This window comes from Hyla sarda, chromosome 5 (genome assembly GCF_029499605.1).
Source record: "Hyla sarda isolate aHylSar1 chromosome 5, aHylSar1.hap1, whole genome shotgun sequence".
Classification (NCBI taxonomy): Eukaryota; Metazoa; Chordata; class Amphibia; order Anura; family Hylidae; genus Hyla; species Hyla sarda.
In genome coordinates this window covers 30,045,261-30,067,742 of record NC_079193.1, presented here as the reverse complement: position 1 = coordinate 30,067,742, position 22,482 = coordinate 30,045,261, and the positions used below count along the sequence as shown (strand labels likewise).

Here is a 22,482-nt window from a genome sequence, read left to right as displayed (position 1 = left end):
AAAACTTACATCTGGGAGCGATTCAATGAAGCTCTGGATATTGGCCGCCTTGGCCGCTCTTTCAATCTCTTCAAACGGCACCACCCGGCTGTTATCTCCATAGGCGATATTGTCCGCTATACTGCAGTCAAACAGCATGGGCTCCTGGGATACAATGCCCATCTGTGCCCGGAGCCACTGGATGTTCACAGCCTTCACGTCAGAGCCGTCCACACTCTACAAGACACATAATGATGACTGGATGGGAGAGACGGAACACTGGGCTTCACTACAAGGACACCGGGAGTTCCCGATGGGCACTGAGTCTTCCATTAAATTCCTTACCACTTCGCCATCAAACGGGTCATAGAATCTCTCCAGAAGCTGGACTGTGGTACTTTTCCCGCACCCGCTGCTGCCCACCAGTGCCAGGGTCTCTCCCTTGCTCACGCTGATGTCCAGTCCTTGAAGCACCGTCACATCTGGTCTTGTTGGATAATGGAACTGGACTCCTCGGAATATGATGTTCCCATCACAGCTCGACTACAGTGAATAGAAATGTGTCAATCAATGCATTCATGTTACATAGTTTATAAGGCTGAAAAGAGACAAGAGTCCTTCAATTTTAATCAACCCTACTGTGTAGATCCAGAGTAAGGCTAACCCCCCGAGGCTGATGCCAATTGCCCCAAGACAGAAGAAAAGTTCCTTCCTGACTCCAATAAGGCATCAGAATAAATCTTTGGATCAACGTTCTATCCCCATAAATCTAGAATCCATAACCTGATCCATGAACTTGTTTATTGAGTCAGACATCACAACATCATGTGGCAGAGAGTTCTATAGTCTCACTGCTCTTACAGTAAAGAATCTCTGTCTGTGATGGTGAAACCTTCTTTCCTCTAGACATAGAGGATGCCCCCTTGTCACGGTTACCGGCCTAGGTATAAAAAGATCACTAGAAAGATCTCTGTACTGTCCATTCATATATATGTACATTGTGATCTGATTCCCCTAAGACATCTCATCTCTAAACTACCTTATTTTTCGCCCTATAGGACGCAGCGGTTTATAAGACGCACCCAATTTTAAAGGTGCAAAATCTAGAGAAAAAAGATTCTGAACCCAACAGTGATCTTCAACCTGAGGACCTCCAGATGTTGCAAAACTACAACTCCCAGTATGCCCGGACAGCCAACGGCTCTTTCCTAGGAGACTCTTTCCTAGGACTGTATCCACCTTTTCCAGCCCACCGGAGCACCCGAAAGCTGAACTAATTTATGCAGGAAAAGTCAGCAACCGCCGAGCCGAGAAGTTTGTGACGAATCAAATTTACTGTAAGTTCGCTCATCTCTAGATAAGATGTCTTAGCACCGGAGTACCCCTTTAACCCCTTTAGCACACAGCCCATTTTGGCCATAAAGGGGTACTCCACTGCTCAGTGTTTGGAACAATCTGTTTTGAAGGCTGGGGCCAGCGCCAGGAGCTTGTGACGTCATAGCATCTTGTCCACAGTGCTCTCTGCTGACACCTCTGTCCATGTCAGGAGCTGTCCAGAGCAGCATAGGTTTCAAAAAGAAAAGAATTTCCTCTGTAGCATACAGCTGCTAAAAAGTACTGGAAGGGTAAAGATATTTTTTTTTATAAAAGTCATTTACAAATTTGTTTAACTTTCTGGCACCAGTTGATTTAAAAAAAAATGTTTTCCACTGGAGTACCCCTTTAAGTACCATCGCACCATAACGTACGTTTACGTCATGTATCGTTAGGGGTTAAAGAATTAACGACCTTGATGAAATTGCATTGACTACGCTGTATATAGATTCTATGGGGATACACTGTACATACTGTAGGCAGAATGATTTTAGTTGTACTTACAGGTTTATGGCCGGCAGCGCTGTAGCTGTCTATAAGAGGAGTCCTCTCCAGCAGATTGAATATATGAGCTGCTGACGTCTTGGCTTTAGCATAGTTTGGAGCAAAGGTACTGGTCTCCCCCAAAGCCATAGCACCAAATACAATGGCTGAAAATACCCTGGAAAAAAAACAAATAAATAAATTAATAATAAAATATATATACATATGTGGTGGCCTAAGGAGTGTTGTGTAGGTAGACTAGAGTTTGTAACGCCAGGAGTGTTAACCACCAAACTACCAAGGATAAGCAGTTGCCTGTGCCAGGTGCAGGGCAAGAAATACATCAAATACCAGGTTAGGGATCGCAGGGATCCTGCCGCTGGGACAATGGCAGATGCGGGGGGGCAACTGGGCAATTGCAAGTGCTGAGATTTTCCATACGCACATTCCCATGTGCAAATATAGTCTGATGCCCCTCCCGAGATTATACTCTTGATCCGCCACTGCGATTGGACCCCGCACGATCTCGGTGCATCTCCTGGCATTCTGTGCCGGGCGTTGCTCCCGAGATGGAGTTGTGATGCCACACCCCCTCCCATAGGCATGAATGAAGGGGGCATGGCGTGACGTCGCATCTCAGGAGCAACGCCTGGCACAGAATGCCAGGAGCTGCACTGAGATCGCAGGGGGTCCCAGCAGGGGACCCCTGCGATCAGACATCTTATCCCCTATCCTTTGGATAGGGCAAAAGATGTCTAAGGCCGGAATACCCCTTTAAATTTACTTCAGGAATTTGCAGTACAAACAGGAACAGTTCACTTTAGTGCAATATTCGCTGAAGGCTGCGACAGAGAACCACAATTGCTTCTTGGCACTATGGGACTTGTAGTCCCTGCTGATTAACTTGAGACTTAGATTAGTGCTGAGACTGGTCTGAACTTGACTTGAACAGACTGACTGACTTGCTGACTTGACTTAGGTGAGCTTGACTAGAATTTAGACTTGATTGAAGAAATGTCACGATGCCGGCTGGCAGGAGGTGGATCCTCTGTGCCAGAGAGGGATAGCGAGGACCGTGCTAGTGGACCGGTTCTAAGACACTACAGGTTTTCACCAGAGCCCGCCGCAAAGCGGGATGGTCTTGCTGCGGCGGTAGTGACCAGGTCGTATCCACTAGCAACGGCTCACCTCTCTGGCTGCTGAAGATAGGCGAGGTACAAGGGAGTAGGCAGAAGCAAAGTCGGACGTAGCAGAAGGTCGGGGGCAGGCGGCAAGGTTCGTAGTCAGGGGAGATAGCAGAAGTTCTGGTACACAGGGTATAAACACACAAAGAACGCTTTCACTGGCACTAAGGCAACAAGATCCGGCAAGGGAGTGCAAGGGAGGAGACTAGATATAGCCAGGGAACAGGTGGGAACCAATTAAGCTAATTGGGCCAGGCACCAATCATTGGTGCACTGGCCCTTTAAGTCTCAGGGAGCTGGCGCGCGCGCGCCCTAGAGAGCGGAGCCGCGCGCGCCAGCACATGACCGCAGGAGACGGGAACGGGTAAGTGACCTGGGATGCGATTCGCGAGCGGGCGCGTCCCGCTGTGCGAATCGCATCCCCAACGGCCATGGCAGAGCAGCGCTCCCGGTCAGCGCTGACCGGGGAGCTGCAGGGAGAAAGACGCCGTGAGCGCTCCGGGGAGGAGCGGGGACCCGGAGCGCTAAGCGTAACAGTACCCCCCCCCTTAGGTCTCCCCTTCTCTTTATCGGGTAACTGCCTCCCCTGGGATGAGGACACCGGGAAAGGATGGAGGGATTCCTCAACGGCAGGCAGAACCGCAGGAGTAGGAATGGGGAGAGAGGGCAGAGGGCGAGACCTGGCACGGGGCAGTGTGACACCAGGACGAGGGCCATGAGGGGACACAGAAGCTTGCCTGATGGAACTGGGAGGGGGGGAGGGGCATTTCCTGTGGCAGGCAGAGTCCTTAATGACCTTAGGGGGACCGGATACAGGAGGAACCACAGGGTCACGGCAGGGAGTACTGGGAACCGGTTGAAGGCAGTCCTTGGAACAAGAGGGACCCCAACTCTTGATCTCCCCAGTGGACCAATCCAGGGTTGGGGAATGGTGTTGAAGCCAGGGTAGTCCAAGGAGAACTTCAGAAGAGCAATTAGGAAGGACAAAAAATATAATCTCCTCGTGATGAGGTCCGATGCACATTAGGAGGGGCTCCGTGCGGTAACGCACGGTGCAATCCAACATGGCTCCGTTGACCGCGGAAATGTGGAGAGGCTTGACAAGACGGGTCACCGGAATGCGGAATTTATTCACAAAGGACTCCCGAATAAAATTCCCAGAAGCTCCAGAGTCCAGGCAGGCCACGGCTGAGAGGGGAGAGCTGGCAGAAGTGGAAATCCGAACAGGTACCGTGAGACGTGGAGAAGCCGACTTGGCATCAAGAGACGCCACACCCACGAGAGCTGAGTGTGAGCGTGCGTTTCCCAGACGTGGAGGACGGATTGGGCAATCCACCAAAAAATGTTCAGTACTGGCACAGTACAGACAAAGATTCTCTTCCTTACGGCGATTCCTCTCTTCCAGGGTCAGGCGAGACCGATCCACTTGCATGGCCTCCTCGGCGGGAGGCCTAGGCGCAGATTGCAGTGGAGACTGTGGGAGAGGTGTCCAGAGATCTAAGTCTTTTTCCTGGCGGAGCTCTTGATGCCTCTCAGAAAAACGCATGTCAATGCGAGTGGCTAGATGAATGAGTTCATGCAGGTTAGCAGGAGTCTCTTGTGCGGCCAGAACATCTTTAATGTTGCTGGATAGGCCTTTTTTAAAGGTCGCGCAGAGAGCCTCATTATTCCAGGATAGTTCAGAAGCAAGAGTACGGAATTGTATGGCGTACTCGCCAACGGAGGAATTACCCTGGACCAGGTTCAGCAGGGCAGTCTCAGCAGAAGAGGCTCGGGCAGGTTCCTCAAAGACACTTCGAATTTCCGAGAAGAAGGAGTGTACAGAGGCAGTGACGGGGTCATTGCGGTCCCAGAGCGGTGTGGCCCATGACAGGGCTTTTCCAGACAGAAGGCTGACTACGAAAGCCACCTTAGACCTTTCAGTAGGAAACTGGTCCGACATCATCTCCAAGTGCAGGGAACATTGCGAAAGAAAGCCACGGCAAAACTTAGAGTCCCCATTAAATTTGTCCGGCAAGGACAGGCGGAGGCTAGGAGTGGCCACTCGCTGCGGAGGAGGTGCAGGAGCTGGTGGAGGAGATGATTGCTGATGAAGTTGCGACTGAAGTTGGTGCACAATGGTGGACATTTCCGACATCTGGTGGGTTAGATGGGCGATCTGTCGGGCTTGCTGGGCGACCACCGTGGTGATATCAGAGGCAACTGGCAGGGGAACCTCAGCGGGATCCATGGCCGGATCTACTGTCACGATGCCGGCTGGCAGGAGGTGGATCCTCTGTGCCAGAGAGGGATAGCGAGGACCGTGCTAGTGGACCGGTTCTAAGACACTACAGGTTTTCACCAGAGCCCGCCGCAAAGCGGGATGGTCTTGCTGCGGCGGTAGTGACCAGGTCGTATCCACTAGCAACGGCTCACCTCTCTGGCTGCTGAAGATAGGCGAGGTACAAGGGAGTAGGCAGAAGCAAAGTCGGACGTAGCAGAAGGTCGGGGGCAGGCGGCAAGGTTCGTAGTCAGGGGAGATAGCAGAAGTTCTGGTACACAGGGTATAAACACACAAAGAACGCTTTCACTGGCACTAAGGCAACAAGATCCGGCAAGGGAGTGCAAGGGAGGAGACTAGATATAGCCAGGGAACAGGTGGGAACCAATTAAGCTAATTGGGCCAGGCACCAATCATTGGTGCACTGGCCCTTTAAGTCTCAGGGAGCTGGCGCGCGCGCGCCCTAGAGAGCGGAGCCGCGCGCGCCAGCACATGACCGCAGGAGACGGGAACGGGTAAGTGACCTGGGATGCGATTCGCGAGCGGGCGCGTCCCGCTGTGCGAATCGCATCCCCAACGGCCATGGCAGAGCAGCGCTCCCGGTCAGCGCTGACCGGGGAGCTGCAGGGAGAAAGACGCCGTGAGCGCTCCGGGGAGGAGCGGGGACCCGGAGCGCTAAGCGTAACAAGAAAGCATAGAGGACACAGATTTAGAGACAGAAGAGAGGACTGCCACCAGCCTACATTATCAACACAGGATTCCAGGATTAGGGCTTACCGGCCAGGGGAAACCTATTTGGATCAGAGTTGCCTGAAGCTTTCACTCACATTATCTGTTTGGTACTTGACTTGTCTGGACTTGACGTGGACAGACTTGACAGAAGAAGGGCCTGGTTGGCAGGAATTCGTATGCGGGCAGTCAGTCTCTCAGGAACTGGTAGACAAAGAAGTAGACATGGAACCTGTCCCCTTTAAAGGTATGGGTCAGGTATACTGCAGAGATGCTTCACCTTCCTCTGACTGGACACAACTACCTCTCACTGACTACTAACTAGATCCTTCCTGTCTACACAGACCTTGGTGGAGCAGGGCAGGAGGCACTGATTGGATAAAGTGATCATGTGGTTCTCTGTGCATCCTCCTGCACAAACAAGGGTAACTCTTTCAGAGAAAGAAGAAAATACACAGACATTGAATATATGACATTGCATTGATATACATTATAACTCACAATACATGTAACTTGAGCTGTGGGCCGCAGCAGACACTGCAAAGTGACATCCACCTAACAGGGCAGGTAGACAGGTGTGTTCCGCACCGGGATACCACATAGATAGATATGAGATAAATAGATAGATAGATATTAGAGAGATGTATGGATGGATAGATAGATAGACAGACTTACAAGAATACATCCTCCATAGTCATGTGACCATTTGCTACCAGCCAAGCCCCAAACCGAAAACACCCGGCATAAGCAAAGAACATGATTGCCTGGGATAGTCCAAAAGTCAGTCCATGAATGTGCGCCTTCTTCATAGAATTCCTAGACACAGAGACAATTAATTATTTGATGAGAGATGATGGATCTTCTTTGCCGTATCTCAGCAGGTCACAAACATCCATATAATTCTGCCAGACATACACATACATGCACATACAATGTGCTCTCTTACATGTAGGGTCCCACCAGTTTTTCCTCATACATGGCCTCAAACCTTCTCTCTCGTGTTAGTGAGACCACAGTGCGAATGTTTTCTACAGCATCAGTGGCGATCTATAAGAGAAGAAGTATAAAGTTCACAAAGGGTTCACCACAAGCTGTGTTGTATATGATATATGTAATAGGCTAAAAATATCTATAAATGAACCCCTCTAGCCTGCAGTCACTCCTCCAACCTGTATTCAACCCTTCACCATTCAGTCACTCCTCCAGCCTGCAGTCACTCCTCCACCCAGCATTCATTACTCCACCCTTAAGTCACTCCTCCACCCTGCAGGCACTTAAAAGCCAGTGAGCCATTGAGTGATGTCCACTCAATCCATTCACTAGATTCTCCTAACATCTAATTATAGGCGTTAGACCAGTTTCAGACATCCATCCCTGCCATATTGTCTAGGGGCAATCCTTGGAGAATAAATCCCCTCAGGGAAACCCTGACTAAAGACCCTCTAGCGAATCTAAAACATAACTTTTATTTCAGTAATAATTAAAAAAAGGGGTGACAATGTGCTCATTAGCCACTAGGTGGCAGTGGTGTTAAAACTACAACTGATGTGTGCATGAAATGCTGTCAAAAAGAGTCTTAGTGTCCTATACGGAGTACTTTGTATCAGGGTGCTGTATACAGTTTTGATACTTTCTACAGACTAGTATGCTTCAGCAACCCAATTCAGTATATATTCATGCCACATAGTCGATCTAAAACGTCATGCCTCCTCCTAACGTTTCGCCGGTAATTCCCTGGCTTTTTCAAAGGCGCGAGACATGTCAGGAAATCGATATGTCGGCTATTTATAGGCTAGCTCCAGTCTCCGTTAATTGTTCGGCGTCCCAAACAACCAATCTCCGTCTGTAACTTCATGAGATCTTCACCTCCACATCACTTTCACAATGCTGATAGGTGCCCGTGATCAGCTTCTTTACCTATCATGTGTCTTGGTAAGCGCATGATCGCTACATTTGCCTTTATTTTACTTCTCCAATGTCCACTGCTCATGTATTCGGACTTCGTTCTTTTCTTGTCTTTAACAGGTATCTGCGCATGTCTTCAGACATAGCGCTGAAAGGAGCGATTCCAAGTATCTGCGCATGTCTTGGGACTTAGCGCAGATTTGCTATGCCGGTCTCCTTATACACATGTTTTCGGGCCTTAGTTTTGTTTTTTTCCGTCTAAAGTCTGAAAACATGCGCATAAGGAGACCGGCATAGCAAATCTGCGCTAAGTCCCAAGACATGCGCAGATACTTGGAATCGCTCCTTTCAGCGCTATGTCTGAAGACATGCGCAGATACCTGTTAAAGACAAGAAAAGAACGAAGTCCGAATACATGAGCAGTGGACATTGGAGAAGTAAAATAAAGGCAAAGGTAGCGATCATGCGCTTACGGGGACACGTAATAGGTAAAGAGGCTGATCATGGGCACCTATCAGCATTATGGAAGTGATGTGGAGGTGACGTTCTCACGAAGTTACGGACGGAGATTGGTTGTTTGGGATGCCGAACAATTAACAGAGACTGGAGCTAGTCTATTAATAGCCGACATATTGATTTCATGTCTCGCGCCTTTGAAAAAGCCAGGGAAATACCGGCGAAACGTTAGGAGGAGAAATGACATTTTAGATCGACTATGTGGCATGAATATATACTGAATTGGATTGCTAAATTACTAGTCTGTAGACAGTATCAAAACTGAATACAGCACCCTGATACAGAGTAGTCAGTATAGGACACTAAGACTCTTTTTGATGCGCACATCAGTCATAGTTTTAACACCACTGCCACCCAGTGGCTAATGAGCACATTATCACCCCTTTTTTTAGTTATTACTGAAATAAAAGTTATGTTTTAGATTTGCTAGAGGGTCTTTAGTCAGGGTTTCCCTGAGGGGATTTATTCTCCAAGGATTGTGTTACATTTAATGGACCCAGGGATCCTTTGGGGACATTTGGTGTAGCAGATATTGTCTAGGGAGACATAAAAGTGATTACCACAAGGAAGATTCTGGCAACTTTCAGCTGTAAGCAGGATCCTATAAAAAAGAATCTTGAGGCTCAATATAGCTACTTACACATTATATACAAAGATTTGCGAATTCACAAATATCACTGTATGTAACAATCCATAAAGGCACTGTCAGCAGAATGCAAATGTGGTGTCGGGGTGTGAAGTGACGTGTATGGGGCAGATGTTGTAGCCCAGGGGCAGATGGTGTTAACTCCTGAATGTTCGTGACGCCAGGGCGTGGTTTTAACGAGAACCACCCGAACGGTAGCACTGCTAGTCCTAGTTAGGCAGGGCAAATAAGAGTCCAAGGCCAGGTCAGGGCTAACGGTAGCTTTACTGAGGTAGACAGACGGTACAGTCTTTACAGCTAGGCCAGGATCCCAGAGAGGAGGGACACAAGGGACCTCGCAGCTTGCTGGGACTTGCAGTGACTTTGACAGACTTTAGGACAGCCACACAGACTATAATAGACTTGACTTGACTGAAGATAGTGACAGCAGACAGAGATGACTTGACTTTACTTGTGGCTGTAATTTAGGCTTGAGGCCTCCAGATGTGCTGCACACTGGCTTTGAGACGTCTGGACTGGACTTGACCTCAGCAGAAAGTGAAAAACAAGAGCAAAAGAGGCAGATTGCAGCTCCTCCCTTCCTTATAGAGGGGGGCTGTGCAAGGAGCCCATAGGCTAGCTACGGGTCATCTGGTCACCTGGTGCTCTCTGGGTAACAAAACATGTGACAACTATTATCATGCGATCAATAACCATGTGGCCATATCAAAGGCCCTTTACACATAATATACAATTATACAGATTATAGGGGTACAGTGCAAGTGAACCCTGGGGACGTGCAGGGACTCAAGCTGATAGGACTGTGAGATGCATATCCCGTACTGGGACATCACACAAATACCACTTATGGCTGCCTGTATTCTGCTGTCAGGCAGTATGATGAGGACCAGCGGATCTTACTGAGTATCAGAGAGGTATGTGGTCATCTATAGCTGCCCTGTAAAATTATTAATTAAGGTAAAGAGACGAACACAATATCAAAGCGCAGACGTCCTGGTCTGTATTGCTCAGCAGGTTATCTCTGTATAGTGTTTTCCAACCAGGGTGCCTCCAGGCGTTGCAAAACTACAACTCCCAGCATGCCCGGACAGCCTTTGGCTGTCCGGGCATGCTGGGAATTGTAGTTTTGCAACATCTGGAGGCACCCTAGTTGGGTAACACTTGTATACAGACTGACTGCACATATTACAGCCGACATCTCACCTTTCCAGCTACTTCGAGTTCCGCTTTGTCCTTCTTCGCATGTCCGGCAAAAGCTTTCATCTGAAGCAGCGCAGAGACAGCAATGATTGGTACAATGACCAAGATAAGGAGGGTTAGCTGCCATCCGTAAATGAAAGATATTATCGCTGCAGTGCCCAAATTTGCAATGTTCTGAGCCATCAGGGCCAGTCTGGATCCGGTCGCCTGTAATAAAGATGTTTAGTATAATAAGCTGAATTACCGTACATTCCACATTTCATATACTGTCTATGTAAAAAAATATATTTTTTTTGCCAATATCATGCACACTCACCATCACTAGGCCTACAGCGCCATCTGTTTTATTCCAGCTCAGCTGCATCTATGTGATTCATTGCTGTAACTGGGTCATGTGATCGCCAGTTGGACTCTTAATGCATAAAGGGGTATCCGGTGGAAAACTTTTTTTTTTTTTTTTTTTAATGAACTGGTGTCAGAAAGTTAAACAGATTTGTAAATTACTTTTCTTTAAAAATCTCAATCCTTTCAGTACTTAGGTGATGATGTCATCCTGTAGACCCAGGACAGCTATATAACACATGAATATAATATAATTAATACTATAACACATTAAAGCGGCACTCATGTGGAAAACGTTTCTTTTTAAATCAACCGGTGCCAGAAAGTTAAACAGATTTGTTAATAACTTCTATTAAAAAAATCTTTACCCTTCCAGTACGTATTAGCAGCTGTATGCTACAGAGGAAATTATTTTCCTTTTGAATTTCTATTTTGTCTTGTCCACAGTGCTCTCTGCCGACACCTCTGTCCGTGTCAGGAACTGTCCAGAGCAGGAGAGGTTTCCTATGGGGATTTTCTTCTGCTCTGGACAGTTCCTGACACGGACAGAGGTGTCAGCAGAGAGCACTGTGGACAAGACAAAATAGAAATTCAAAAAGAAAATAATTTCCTCTGTAGCATACAGCTGCTAATAAGTACTGGAAGGGTAAAGATTTTTTAATAGAAGTTATTTACGAATCTGTTTAACTTTCTGGCACCAGTTGATTTAAAAATAAACATTTTCCACCGGAGTACCCCTTTAATGTTTTATAGTATTAATCATATTAATTATATTATATTAAAGTGTTATATAGCTGTCCTGGGTCAGCTGACTTCCTGTGAACTACAGGATGACATCATCATACAGAGGCATCATAAGTTGAGGCTGTATTGATCATACGATGGGTTCCGATAGCCCATTGTTGTTGAAACTATCGTATGTCGAGGGTTCACTGTACTTATGATCTTCGATATAGATATGAACTTTTATGAACTTTGAAATTTATGGGCTTGCATGAAATAGGTGGACATAAATTATTCTTGTTATTTTTATAAATAATTTTATCTAGGTATTTTTACCCCATTTCATTTTATTTATTTATACTATTTTATACTCACTTGCAGATGTAGTTCATGAATGATGACTATACCAATAAATGTCAGTTTATTTCAGATAGGTCACCTTCTTAGTGTCTAGTGGTTCGTTCGTTCATCTTCATTTTATACTATCCTGATTGTCTTTTTTTATATCAATTTTTATCATACAGACCATTACAGGGGTACTCCGCCCCTAGACATCTTATCCCCTATGCAAAGGATAGGGGATAAGATGTCTGATCACTGGGGTTGTTTAGAATGCTGCGTGCGGGCGGCGGGGTTTGTGACATCATGGCCACACCCCTGGTGATGCCACACCACGCCCCCTCAATACAAGTCTATGGGAGGAGGCGTGGCAGACGCCATGCCCCCTCCCATAGACTTGCATTGAGGGGGTGTGCTGTGATGTCATGAGGGGTGTGGCCATGACGTCACGACCCCCGCCGCCCGCTCCAAGTGTTCAGAACAAAATGTTCCGAACACTGGGGCAGCGGAGTACCCCTTTAAGCTCTGTACAACCAGGTTATTTTTTTTTTTACAACAATGATCACATCTAGTTTACCTAGAAGGACTGAACAGTCCAAATGTTATATATATTATATATATATATATATATATATATATATATATATATATATATACACATATACAGTATATATGCAAAGCAGCTCATCACACCACTTTGACAGGTGGCATGCCCTAGAATCAGCCTTAGCTCCATCAAAGGGTGATTCTAGTGCATGTTACCTGTGAAAGTGGTGTGATGAGCTGCTTTGCATATTCCCTTACCCAGAAGCCCGCGGAGTGCTAATGGCCTTTTTGAATCACCGGAAGCAGTGTCCCTCCCTTAACCCCTTAAGGACTCAGGGTTTTTCAGTTTTTGCACTTTCGTTTTTTCCTCCTTACCTTTTATAAATCATAACCCTTTCAATTTTATGTGGCTTATTTTTTGCGTCACCAATTCTACTTTGCAGTGACATTAGTCATTTTACCCAAAAATTCACGGCAAAATAGAAAAAAAAATCATTGTGCGACAAAATTGAAGAAAAAATGCCATTTTGTAACTTTTGGGGGCTTCCGTTTCTACGCAGTGCATATTTCGGTAAAAATGACACCTTATCATTAATCTGTAGGTCCATACGGTTAAAATGATACCCTACTTATATAGGTTTGATTTTGTCGCACTTCTGAAAAAATTCATAACTACATGCAGGAAAATGTGTACGTTTAAAAATGTCATCTTCTGACCCCTATAACTTTTTTATTTTTCCACGTACAGGGCGATATGAGGACTTATTTTTTGCGCCGTGATCTGAAGTTTTTATTGGTATCATTTTTGTTTTGATCGGACTTTTTGATCACTTTTTATTCATTTTTTAATGGTATATAAAGTGACCAAAAATACGCTTTTTGCGTTTACGCCATTGACCGTGCGGTTTAATTAATGATATATTTTTATAGTTCGGACATTTACGCACGCGGCGATACCACATATGTTTATTTTTTTATTTACACTGTTTTATTTTTTTTTATGGGAAAAGGGGGGTGATTCAAACTTTTATTAGGGAAGGGGTTGAATGATCTTTATTAACACTTTTTTTAAACTTTTTTTTTGCAGTGTTATAGGTTATAGGCCATAGGGACCTATAACACTGCACACACTGATCTCTCATGCTGATCACTGGCGTGTATTAAGACGCCTGTGATCAGTGTTATCGGCGCTTGACTGCTCCTGCCTGGATCTCAGGCACGGAGCAGTCATTCGTCAATCGGACACCGAGGAGGCAGGTAAGGGCCCTCCCGGTGTCCTGTAAGCTGTTCGGGACGCCGCGATTTCACCACGGTGGTCCCGAACAGCCCGACTGAGCAGCCGGGATACTTACACTTCAGACGTGGCGGTCAGCTTTGATCGCTGCACCTGAAGGGTTAATACAGGGCATCATCGCGATCGGTGATGTCCTGTATTAGCCGCGGGTCCCGGCCGTTGATAGCCGCCGGGACCGACCCGATATGACGCGGGGACACCGCGTGACCCCGCGGCATATTGCGGGAGCTGGCGGAGGACGTAAATATACGTCCTGCGTCGTTAAAGGGGTACTCCAGTGGAAAACTTTTTTTTTTTTAAATCAACTGGTGCCAAAAAGCTAAACAGATCTCTAAATTACTTCTATTTCGGAACACAGAGCTCTCTGCTGAATCACGAGCACAGTGCTCCCTGCTGACATCTCTGTCCATTTTAAGAACTGTCCAGAGGAGAAGAAAATCCCCATAGCAAACATATGCTGCTCTGGTCAGTTCCTAAAACGGACAGAGATGTCAGCAGAGAGCACTGTGCTTATGATTCAGCAGAGAGCACTGTGTTCCAAAAAGAAAATAATTTCTTCTGTAGTATTTAGCAGCTAATAAGTACTGAAAGGATTAAGATTTTTTTTTAATAGAAGTAATTTACAAATCTGTTTAACTTTCTGGCACCAGCTGATTTAAAAAAAAAAAAAAAAAAGTTTTCCACTGGAGTACCCCTTTAATAATCTTACATATATATGTAAAATTATATATATATATATATATATATATATATATATATATATATATATATATATATAAATCCACCCATACAGAGCTGTCATCTTTGTTAACACCAAATATTAGTGCATACCCCCTGGACTTGGGAAGCATCAGTAGCCAGTCTTGTAGTTAAAGCACCAGTGCTATTCTTCTTGTCATCAAACCAGCCAATCTCCTAAAATGTAAAAGACAAAAGAAATGAATTCCACTTTATGAAACATTTATTCCCATAGTAAGCGAGTCCTCTAAGTTCATAAACAGGCCAGGATATAGAGGAAAAAATGCTATACACCGTATACACGCCTAGAAATAGTGGATACTTAGGAGTGGACATTTTTATTTGAAGCTTCTCCCATATGGTTGGGAAACACAAGGTTAAAAAGGGGCACTCCGGATGAAATAAAATGATTTCAAATCAACTGGGCCAAAAAGTTAAACAGATTTGTAAGTTACTTCTATATAAAAATCTTAATCCTTCCAGGACTTATCAGCTGCTGTTTGCTCCAGAGGAAGTTGTGTAGTTCTTTTCTGTCTGATCACAGTGCTCTCTGCTGCCACCTCTGTCCGTTTCAGGAACTTTACAGAGTATAAGTAAATCATCCATAGCAAACCTCTCTTGCTCTGGGCAGTTCCTGACACGGACAGAGGTGGCAGAAGAGTGCAGAAGTGTGGTCTGACTGGAAAGAACCACACAACTTCCTCTGGAGCATACAGCAGCTGATAAGTACTGGAAGGATTAAGATTTTCAATAAAAATAATTTACAAATCTGTGTAACTTTTTTGCACCAGTTGATTTGAAAACATTTTTTTCCCCACTGGAGTACCTCTTTAACGCTTTGCTTCAAGCAATGCCCCCTCCCTGCTAGCAAGGGGGTGATATTTTGGAAGAAATGCACTTTATTGCTAAACAAAGTCATGGGATGTCCCTAACTTTTGAGTATTTCGAAAATAATTGCCTTGACCCTATGAATGGTGGCTGTCCATATGCCCAAGGCAGTGCCTAACCAGACAACCCTCTAACATAGTGGTCTCCAAATGGTGGACCTCCAGCTGTTGAAAAACTGCAACTCCCAGCATGCCATTGGCTGTCTGGGCATGCTGGGAGTTGTAGTTCTGCAACAGCTGTAGACCCACAGTTTGGAGACCACTGCTCTGAATTAATGCTTGTGCATTATCATACCTGTCTCAGCATGGCTTTGAAGGTGAACAGCCTGAGTCTCATCGTAAGAATCTCTCCCGCTTTTCCAAATGTGAATCCCTGAAACCGGAGGAATACAATATATTAGGAACTTTTGCAATCAAAGTCTATGGACCTCCAGCTGTTGCAAAACTATAACTCCCAGCATGCCCGGACAGCCGTTGGCTGTCCGGGCACGCTGGAAGTTGTAGTTTTGCAACAGCTGGAGGTCCACAGTTTGGAGACCACTGTTCTATGGAATTATCTTGGTATCTGCATTCCTGCAAAGTGCGGCCGTATTTTATTTTGCAGTTGTACCGATTACGGCTGCATTTTCTGTTTCAAATACGTGTGTATATCTTTGTGTATGTGTCAACCCAAACTTAAAGGGGTACTCTGGTGGAAAACTTTTTTTTTATTTTATTTTTTTAAATCAACTGGTGCCAGAAAGTTAAACAGATTTCTAAATTACTTCTATTAAAAAATTTTAATCCTTCCAGTACTTGTTAGCTGGGGAAAACTACAGAGGAAATCCTTTTCTTTTTGGAACACAGAGCTCTCTGCTGACATCACGAGCACAGTGCTCTCTGCTGACATCTCTGTCCAATTTAAGAACTGTCTAGAGTAGGAGAAAATCCCCATAGCAAACATATGCTGCTCTGGACAGTTCCTAAAATGGACAGAGATGTCAACAGGGAGCACTGTGCTCGTGATGTAAGCAGAGAGCACTGGTTCCAAAAAGAAAATAATTTCCTCTGTAGTATTCAGCAGCTAATAAGTACTGAAAGGATTAAGATTTTTTTTATAGAAGTAATTTAAAAATCTGTTTAACTTTCTGGCACCAGCTGATTTAAAAAAAAAAAAAAAGTTTTCCACCGGAGTACCCCTTTTAAGGGTCTGTAAAGTTAGTGTAGTTTAGGATATAGTATATGTACCTGTGTTTGATGGTGGTCTCACAATTCTTATGTGCACTTTGCCCCTATGTTCATTTTTAGCAGCATACAAAATTAGTGTCGTCTCAGTGTTTTCCCAGGTTGCAGTGCGGCCCGAGACATTACATTACTAGTCAGGTGTTTAAAGGGAGCCTGTCTGTGCTTCAATGGGTGGAGCAAGTGCTGGGTGGGAGGGAGATCATTCTCCACAGGGCTGCAGGCAATTGTAGTTTCAAGCACAGCACACATGGAAGGGAGCCTAGCTGTGCTGCAATGGGTGGGGTGGTTGATGTGTGGGAGGGAGATAAAGCACCTTAAACTAGAAACAAGAGATTCTGGGGATTGTAGTTGGAGGGAGGTCAAAGAAACAGGAAATAGCCATTTCACACAAAGAAGCCAGCATCGTAATGGGAACACAGGACACGACCATTTACCACTAACACAAGCACAGATCCCAGGTAAGCATGTCCATTACTGTATGACAGGTAAAGTCCTCCTATAAGTAAAGTCCCCCTATTTTGGATAATCCCTTTAAAGTGACAGGTACACTTTAAGAAATAGTTACATTTTTTTTTATCTAATTGTTTCCAATTTTACATATTAAAATTACAGCAGGGCCAAACAATTACCTGGAGGAAAAGTGTCACAAAGGATATACCCCCCAAAGCCAGAAATAACAGGGAATACAGGTTGCTTTGGGATCTCATCTCATTCTCAGGGCCGGCAAATACCTACAAAGTAAGAGAAGAGTTTATTACCATTTCTGGCGTATTATTACCATTTTCAGTAATTATATTGACTCTACTATGGCTCCTTTATTCTGCATCATAATGGGTCACAATATGGGTTCAGTTTGATGTATTAGTATTTTATTTATTTTTTATTTCTTTGTATAAGACAATACCATTATCACTGCATGTATACATGACTTCAGGTTTTCTGTAAATTGTCCTTAGACACTAAAGGTAGCCCTACACATTTGCTACCTGATGTCTGAATAACTATTACGCAATAAAAGTAAACAGTACCTTTACTGGAGCCGATGGCGGCAGCCAAATTTATAAAAATAATCTTTCTAAGCCAAGTGTCAAGGAGGTGGGGCAAAGCTGCTCATGTGCCACAACCTAGCATGCCCTTATCTTCCAGTCACAACCACGGAGGAAAAGGCAGATGTTGTGTAGGGTCAGCTGGAAGTTGTAGTTCTCAAGATGGAGTCAGTGGTATTATTGCAACTTAAAGGGGTAATCCGCTGCTCAGCTTTTGGAACAAACTGTTCCGAACGCTGGAGCCGGCATCAGGAGATCGTGACATCATAGCCCCGCCTCCAAATGACGTCCCGCCTCCCCCTCAATACAAGTCTATGGCAGGGGGCATGACGGCTGTCACGCCCCCTCCCATAGCCTTGCATTGAGGGGGCAGGGCTATGACATCATGAGCTCCCGGCTCCAGCGTTCGGAACAGTTTGTTCCAAACACTGATCTACCGCCATACGAAAACCTATATTGTACAGCAGCAGGTAGATTGGGTATCAGGAAACTGCACCAGCCCATCCTCTATTGACATACAGAGCCCTGCACATCAGTCAAGAAGGGTCCAGGAGGTGAAGGCAAGGGAGGAGGCCTGCTAAGCTGTGACACTTGAGAAGGTCAGACCACCTTCTTGACACTTGGCTAAGAAAAAAAGGCGAAGTAAGTTTGGCGGACACATGAGCTCCAGGAAAGGTGCAGAGTTTTTATACAGCCATCCAGTAGTGTCTGACGGTCTTATCAGCAGATAGACTCCCTTTCAGAGACACAGTAAGTGAATATATGGAGGAGAGGAGAGAGAGGGAGGAAGGAGGGGGATGCTGCAGTATCTCTTTCTTAAAGGGGTACTCCGGTGAAAAACATTTTTTTATGAACTGGTGCCAGAAAGTTAAACAGATTTGTAAATGACTTCTATTAAAAAATCTTTACCCTTCTTGTACATTTTAGCAGCTGTATACTACAGAGGAAATTCTGTTCTTTTTTAATTTCTTTTTTGTCTTGTCCACAGTGCTCTCTGCTGACACCTGATGCCCGTATCAGGAACTGTCCAGAGCAGGAGAAAATCCCCATAGCAAACATATGCTGCTCTGGACAGTTCCTGATATGGACATCAGGTGTCAGAAGAGAGCACTGTGGACAAAACAAAAAAGGAATAATAAAAAAAAAACAATTTCCTCTGTAGCATACAGCTGCTAATAAGTACTGGAAGGGTAAATATTTTTTCTATAGAAGTCATTTACCAATCTGTTTAACTTTCTGGCACCAGTTGACTTATAAAGACCTAAAAAAACAATGTTTTCCACCGGAGTACCCCTTTAACTTGTGTGTCAGACTCATGCTGCCAGGAAAGAAGGAGCGAAATCTGATCAGTCAGAGTACAAAGCACAGCTCTCCAGCTCCATGCCTGGAAAAAGTGTGGCATAAAAGGCACAAAAGAGAGATCATATAGGTTTACAAACTGTTCCGAACGCTGGAGCCGTCCCCGCCCCCTCATGATGTCACTCCCCGCCCCTCAATGCAAGTCTATGGGAGGGGGTGTCATGCCCCCTCCCGTAGACTTGCATTGAGGGGGCGGAGCGTGCCGTCATGAGGAGGCGGGGCTATGACGTCACAAGCTCCTGGCGCCCTACTTCTGCGTTTGAAACATTTTGTTCCCAACGCTGAGCAGCGGAGTACCCCTTTAAGTATTTTGTGTAATTTTGTTGTGCTAAGAGATTTGATGCAAACACACATGTATATTGTAGTAATGCAAGATGCGCAGGAGCGCTATACTTACCCCAATAATCTTGGAGAATATAATAGCAAAGGATGGTTGCACGGCACCGTTTATAGCAGCACAAATAAGTCCAACTACAAAGTACGGCCATTCGGGTTTGTTCAATCTCAGGATTTTGAAAAAAGAGACTGGTGGAACCTCTTCAATCTGAAACAATATAAATTAAAATGGGAACTTACATAATTAAAACTTTTTATATGTTGAACATCTTGGCAAAACTTTAACCTTTCTAATATACTTTCACATTCAAAAGTTTTATCTTCTTTTCATAGAAATCATGCCTTATTAAAAAGACCACTAGGGGTCCCCATACCATCCAGAACATTATACTGTCTGGATGCAGCATGATCTTTGTCCCAGCAGAAGAACAGGCTAGGACATAGTCCAGGAAGAAAAGGCGGGATTAGCACTTATCTGTGCTCACTCCTGTCCTATCAGACTGCAGCATGAAAACAAAGAGAAAGGGGTTACAGAGCAGCCTGCAGTGATTGGATGAAGAGACCCAGCACAGTACAGCAAACTCAGGGAGAAAGTGAATGCATGGTGAGTGAGGGGGGGGGGGCTCAGTGTCTGCCTGGGACCCGCCCCTTCCTAGCAGTGGATGTCAGAATGAGTGAGCAGCAGAACAGAGGGATTTGTGAGCCAAATATAGAAGCTAGACCCATAAAAAAAACACATGTATATCTATGTATATCTATGATATTACAGGTACGCTTAAAAAAATAAATAAAATAAAAAACAATTCTGAAAGGTATAATTTTACATCATAAATACATTATAACTCTATAAAATTAGCAATGTGTTATGTTAGCTCTTTAGAGCGTTCTAGTTTACCTGGGTGTAGTGAACCTTTTTTACTCACTGGGTGTTACTATTGTCTTCATTGCCAATAGGTGACGGTTATTTCTCCTCTGAGGCCCCTCTCACACTACATTACTATTTAAAATAACAGATGAAAAATATAACTGATGCAATAACAGGTAATAACGGATGATAACTGATGACCATCATCCATTATTTTTAATGTTTTTTTTTCTTTAAAAAACTTATGTTCATCCATTATCATCCGTTATCATCTGTTATTACCAGTTACATCAGTTTTTTTTTTAAATCAGGTTTTGAACCTGTTTTTTGTAAAGCTGTACTGACCATGCTCAGTACAAAAACGGATATAAAAAAACCTGACGATAGATAACTGATGATAACGGATGTTTTTTTTTTGAACATCCGGTTCGCGTAGACTTCAATGTTAAATTTTAACGTCCGGTTTTTCACCATTTTTTTTTTTCTGCCGGACCAAAAATTTGTGCATGCATTGTCTTTTGTGCCGGCAGAAATAACTGACATTAGTAAAAACGGACGTACCTGATGCAAAAGGATGTTCAAAAAAATCCCATTGAAATGAATGGGATTTTTTGACAGCCATTTTCTGGACTTTTTGCCGGGAGTAATACCGGAGGTTTTTTACAGGATGATACCTGTTGTGTGAAAGGGGCCTTAAACAGTGTTTCCCAACCAGGGTGCCTCCTGCTGTTGCAAAACTACAACTTCCAGGATGCCCGGACAGCCTTCGGCTGTCCAGGCATCCTGGATGTTGTAGTTTTGCAACACCTGGAACACCTGCATGCACACCGGACACACTCCCTTCCTGGAAGTTGTAGTTTTGCAACACCTGGAACACCTGCATGCACACCGGACACACTCCCTTCCTGGAAGTTGTAGTTTTGCAACACCTGGAACACCTGCATGCACACCGGACACACTCCCTTCCTGGAAGTTGCAGTTTTGCAACACCTGGACGTACACCGTTTCGGAAACACCGTGATGCAGTAACCATATATCCTGGCACTCACCCTCTTGTCATCATTGTCTTTCTCTGCTTTTTTTTCTTCATCCTCAGGTGATTTCTTGACACTGGCGTGACGACTTGACTTCCTCCTCACTAGCTTGGTATCGGTGTGTTCTGCATAGTCCGGGGTGTTTTTATAGATATTGCCTTCCATTAGACTTCTCTTATCTTCCTCCGCACCTACAGTCTAAGAATGATAGTAAGTATGAATGTATAGAAATTGGGAGTGTCAATACAATTCTAAAATATCACCAAGGACAGGAATGTAACAACGTCGGCTGGTCACTAGAGGGCAGATGTGGACTTCACCTATAGCAGTCAACTTTGCTGGACCCTGAGGGTATGTTCACATGAGCAAAAACCACACCACCAAAAAAAAAAACAGGTGGTGTTCATCTTCCATTGACTTCAATGGGAAGCGTTCAAAAATCCACCTCATTTTCAATTAAAAGTGCTGAAAAAAGAAAGCTTGCATTGTGTCTGCTCAATAATCCTACTGGTACTACTATTTCCATCTGGCACAGTCATTGGCTATTGTAAACCCGACAGGTTTTGTCGGGTTGTCTGCGTCAGAATTTGCACCAGAATTGAAAAAAAAACCCGACAAACTCTCCATTTCACTCAGAAAATCCGAAAAAGGGGTGTGGTCATTGGGGGAAGGGGCGTGACTGCCGAAAAGGGGGCATGTCCCCGACATTTTCACAAAAACCCAACATATTTACTATGGCAAGTAGAACAACAAGACCCCAATAGGCGCTGCAGATTCCCACGAAGTAAACCTAACCAGAGATGTAGTGGTAGTACAAAACACTGGAAGGTTTATTGTAATAAAAACAATAAAATACAGATTACGCGTTTCGGGGGAGCCACCCCCTTCTTCAGATCAGAGAACATATTTACTAAGGTTTCCACTGAAAATGTGCTGGATTTGAGCTGAGAAAAACCAGACAGATCAGAGCATGTGTAAAAAAAAGCAAAATGTAGGGAAAAGTGCAAAATGTAGGGAAACCATGGTAAATACCGTGGAAAAAAAATTGTAGGGAGTTAAAATCCACAAAAGACACCTACACTCCACTTTTAGTAAATCAGGGCCATTGTGTTTATTTCTGACTTGATACAAGCTTGTATGGTTTTCTTGTGCGATTACTGTTGGGTCTTCCTGCTCTACTAATAAAGCCTGGGGGCATCTGAGTACAGGGAGTCATTATTATGACCCAAGGAAAGTGGCTGCTTTAGGTGTAGACTGGTCCTGCAGCCTAGTGACCCCATAGGAACTTACCAACAGATGACAAAAACTGAATGATAATTGGAATAGATGATGGCGCAAATGAATGATGAAGATGGCCGTCAGGAACTGAAGCAAGTTCATGAAGAACAAGGACAAACTACAAAAACTTCCCCTATTAACGTTAACCTAAATCTATCTCTGTCTATATATGGGCACTGACACCACTGACCCTGA

At 44.7% G+C, this 22,482-nt stretch overlaps 1 protein-coding gene across 4 annotated transcripts in view; it reads right to left on the bottom strand.

Annotated features, from left to right (window-relative positions):
• LOC130273000 (ATP-dependent translocase ABCB1-like) overlaps positions 1–22,482 on the bottom strand; it is an 87,949-nt gene that overhangs the window by 8,014 nt on the left and 57,453 nt on the right. Inside the window, exons 16-26 of one of the 4 annotated variants that reach the window (XM_056519098.1) lie at positions 21,025–21,207; positions 19,172–19,318; positions 16,999–17,100; positions 15,441–15,518; positions 14,352–14,435; positions 10,280–10,483; positions 6,956–7,056; positions 6,685–6,825; positions 1,858–2,014; positions 325–522; positions 10–216 (exon numbers count right to left, since the gene is read on the bottom strand). In XM_056519098.1, coding sequence (XP_056375073.1) covers positions 10–216; positions 325–522; positions 1,858–2,014; positions 6,685–6,825; positions 6,956–7,056; positions 10,280–10,483; positions 14,352–14,435; positions 15,441–15,518; positions 16,999–17,100; positions 19,172–19,318; positions 21,025–21,207 — 1,602 coding nt within the window. Of the gene's footprint in view, positions 1–9; positions 217–324; positions 523–1,857; positions 2,015–6,107; positions 6,588–6,684; positions 6,826–6,954; positions 7,057–8,990; positions 9,032–10,279; positions 10,484–14,351; positions 14,436–15,440; positions 15,519–16,998; positions 17,101–19,171; positions 19,319–21,024; positions 21,208–22,482 lie in introns of those variants that run through there. The other 3 variants (XM_056519100.1, XM_056519099.1, XM_056519101.1) reach the window with 3 other exon arrangements.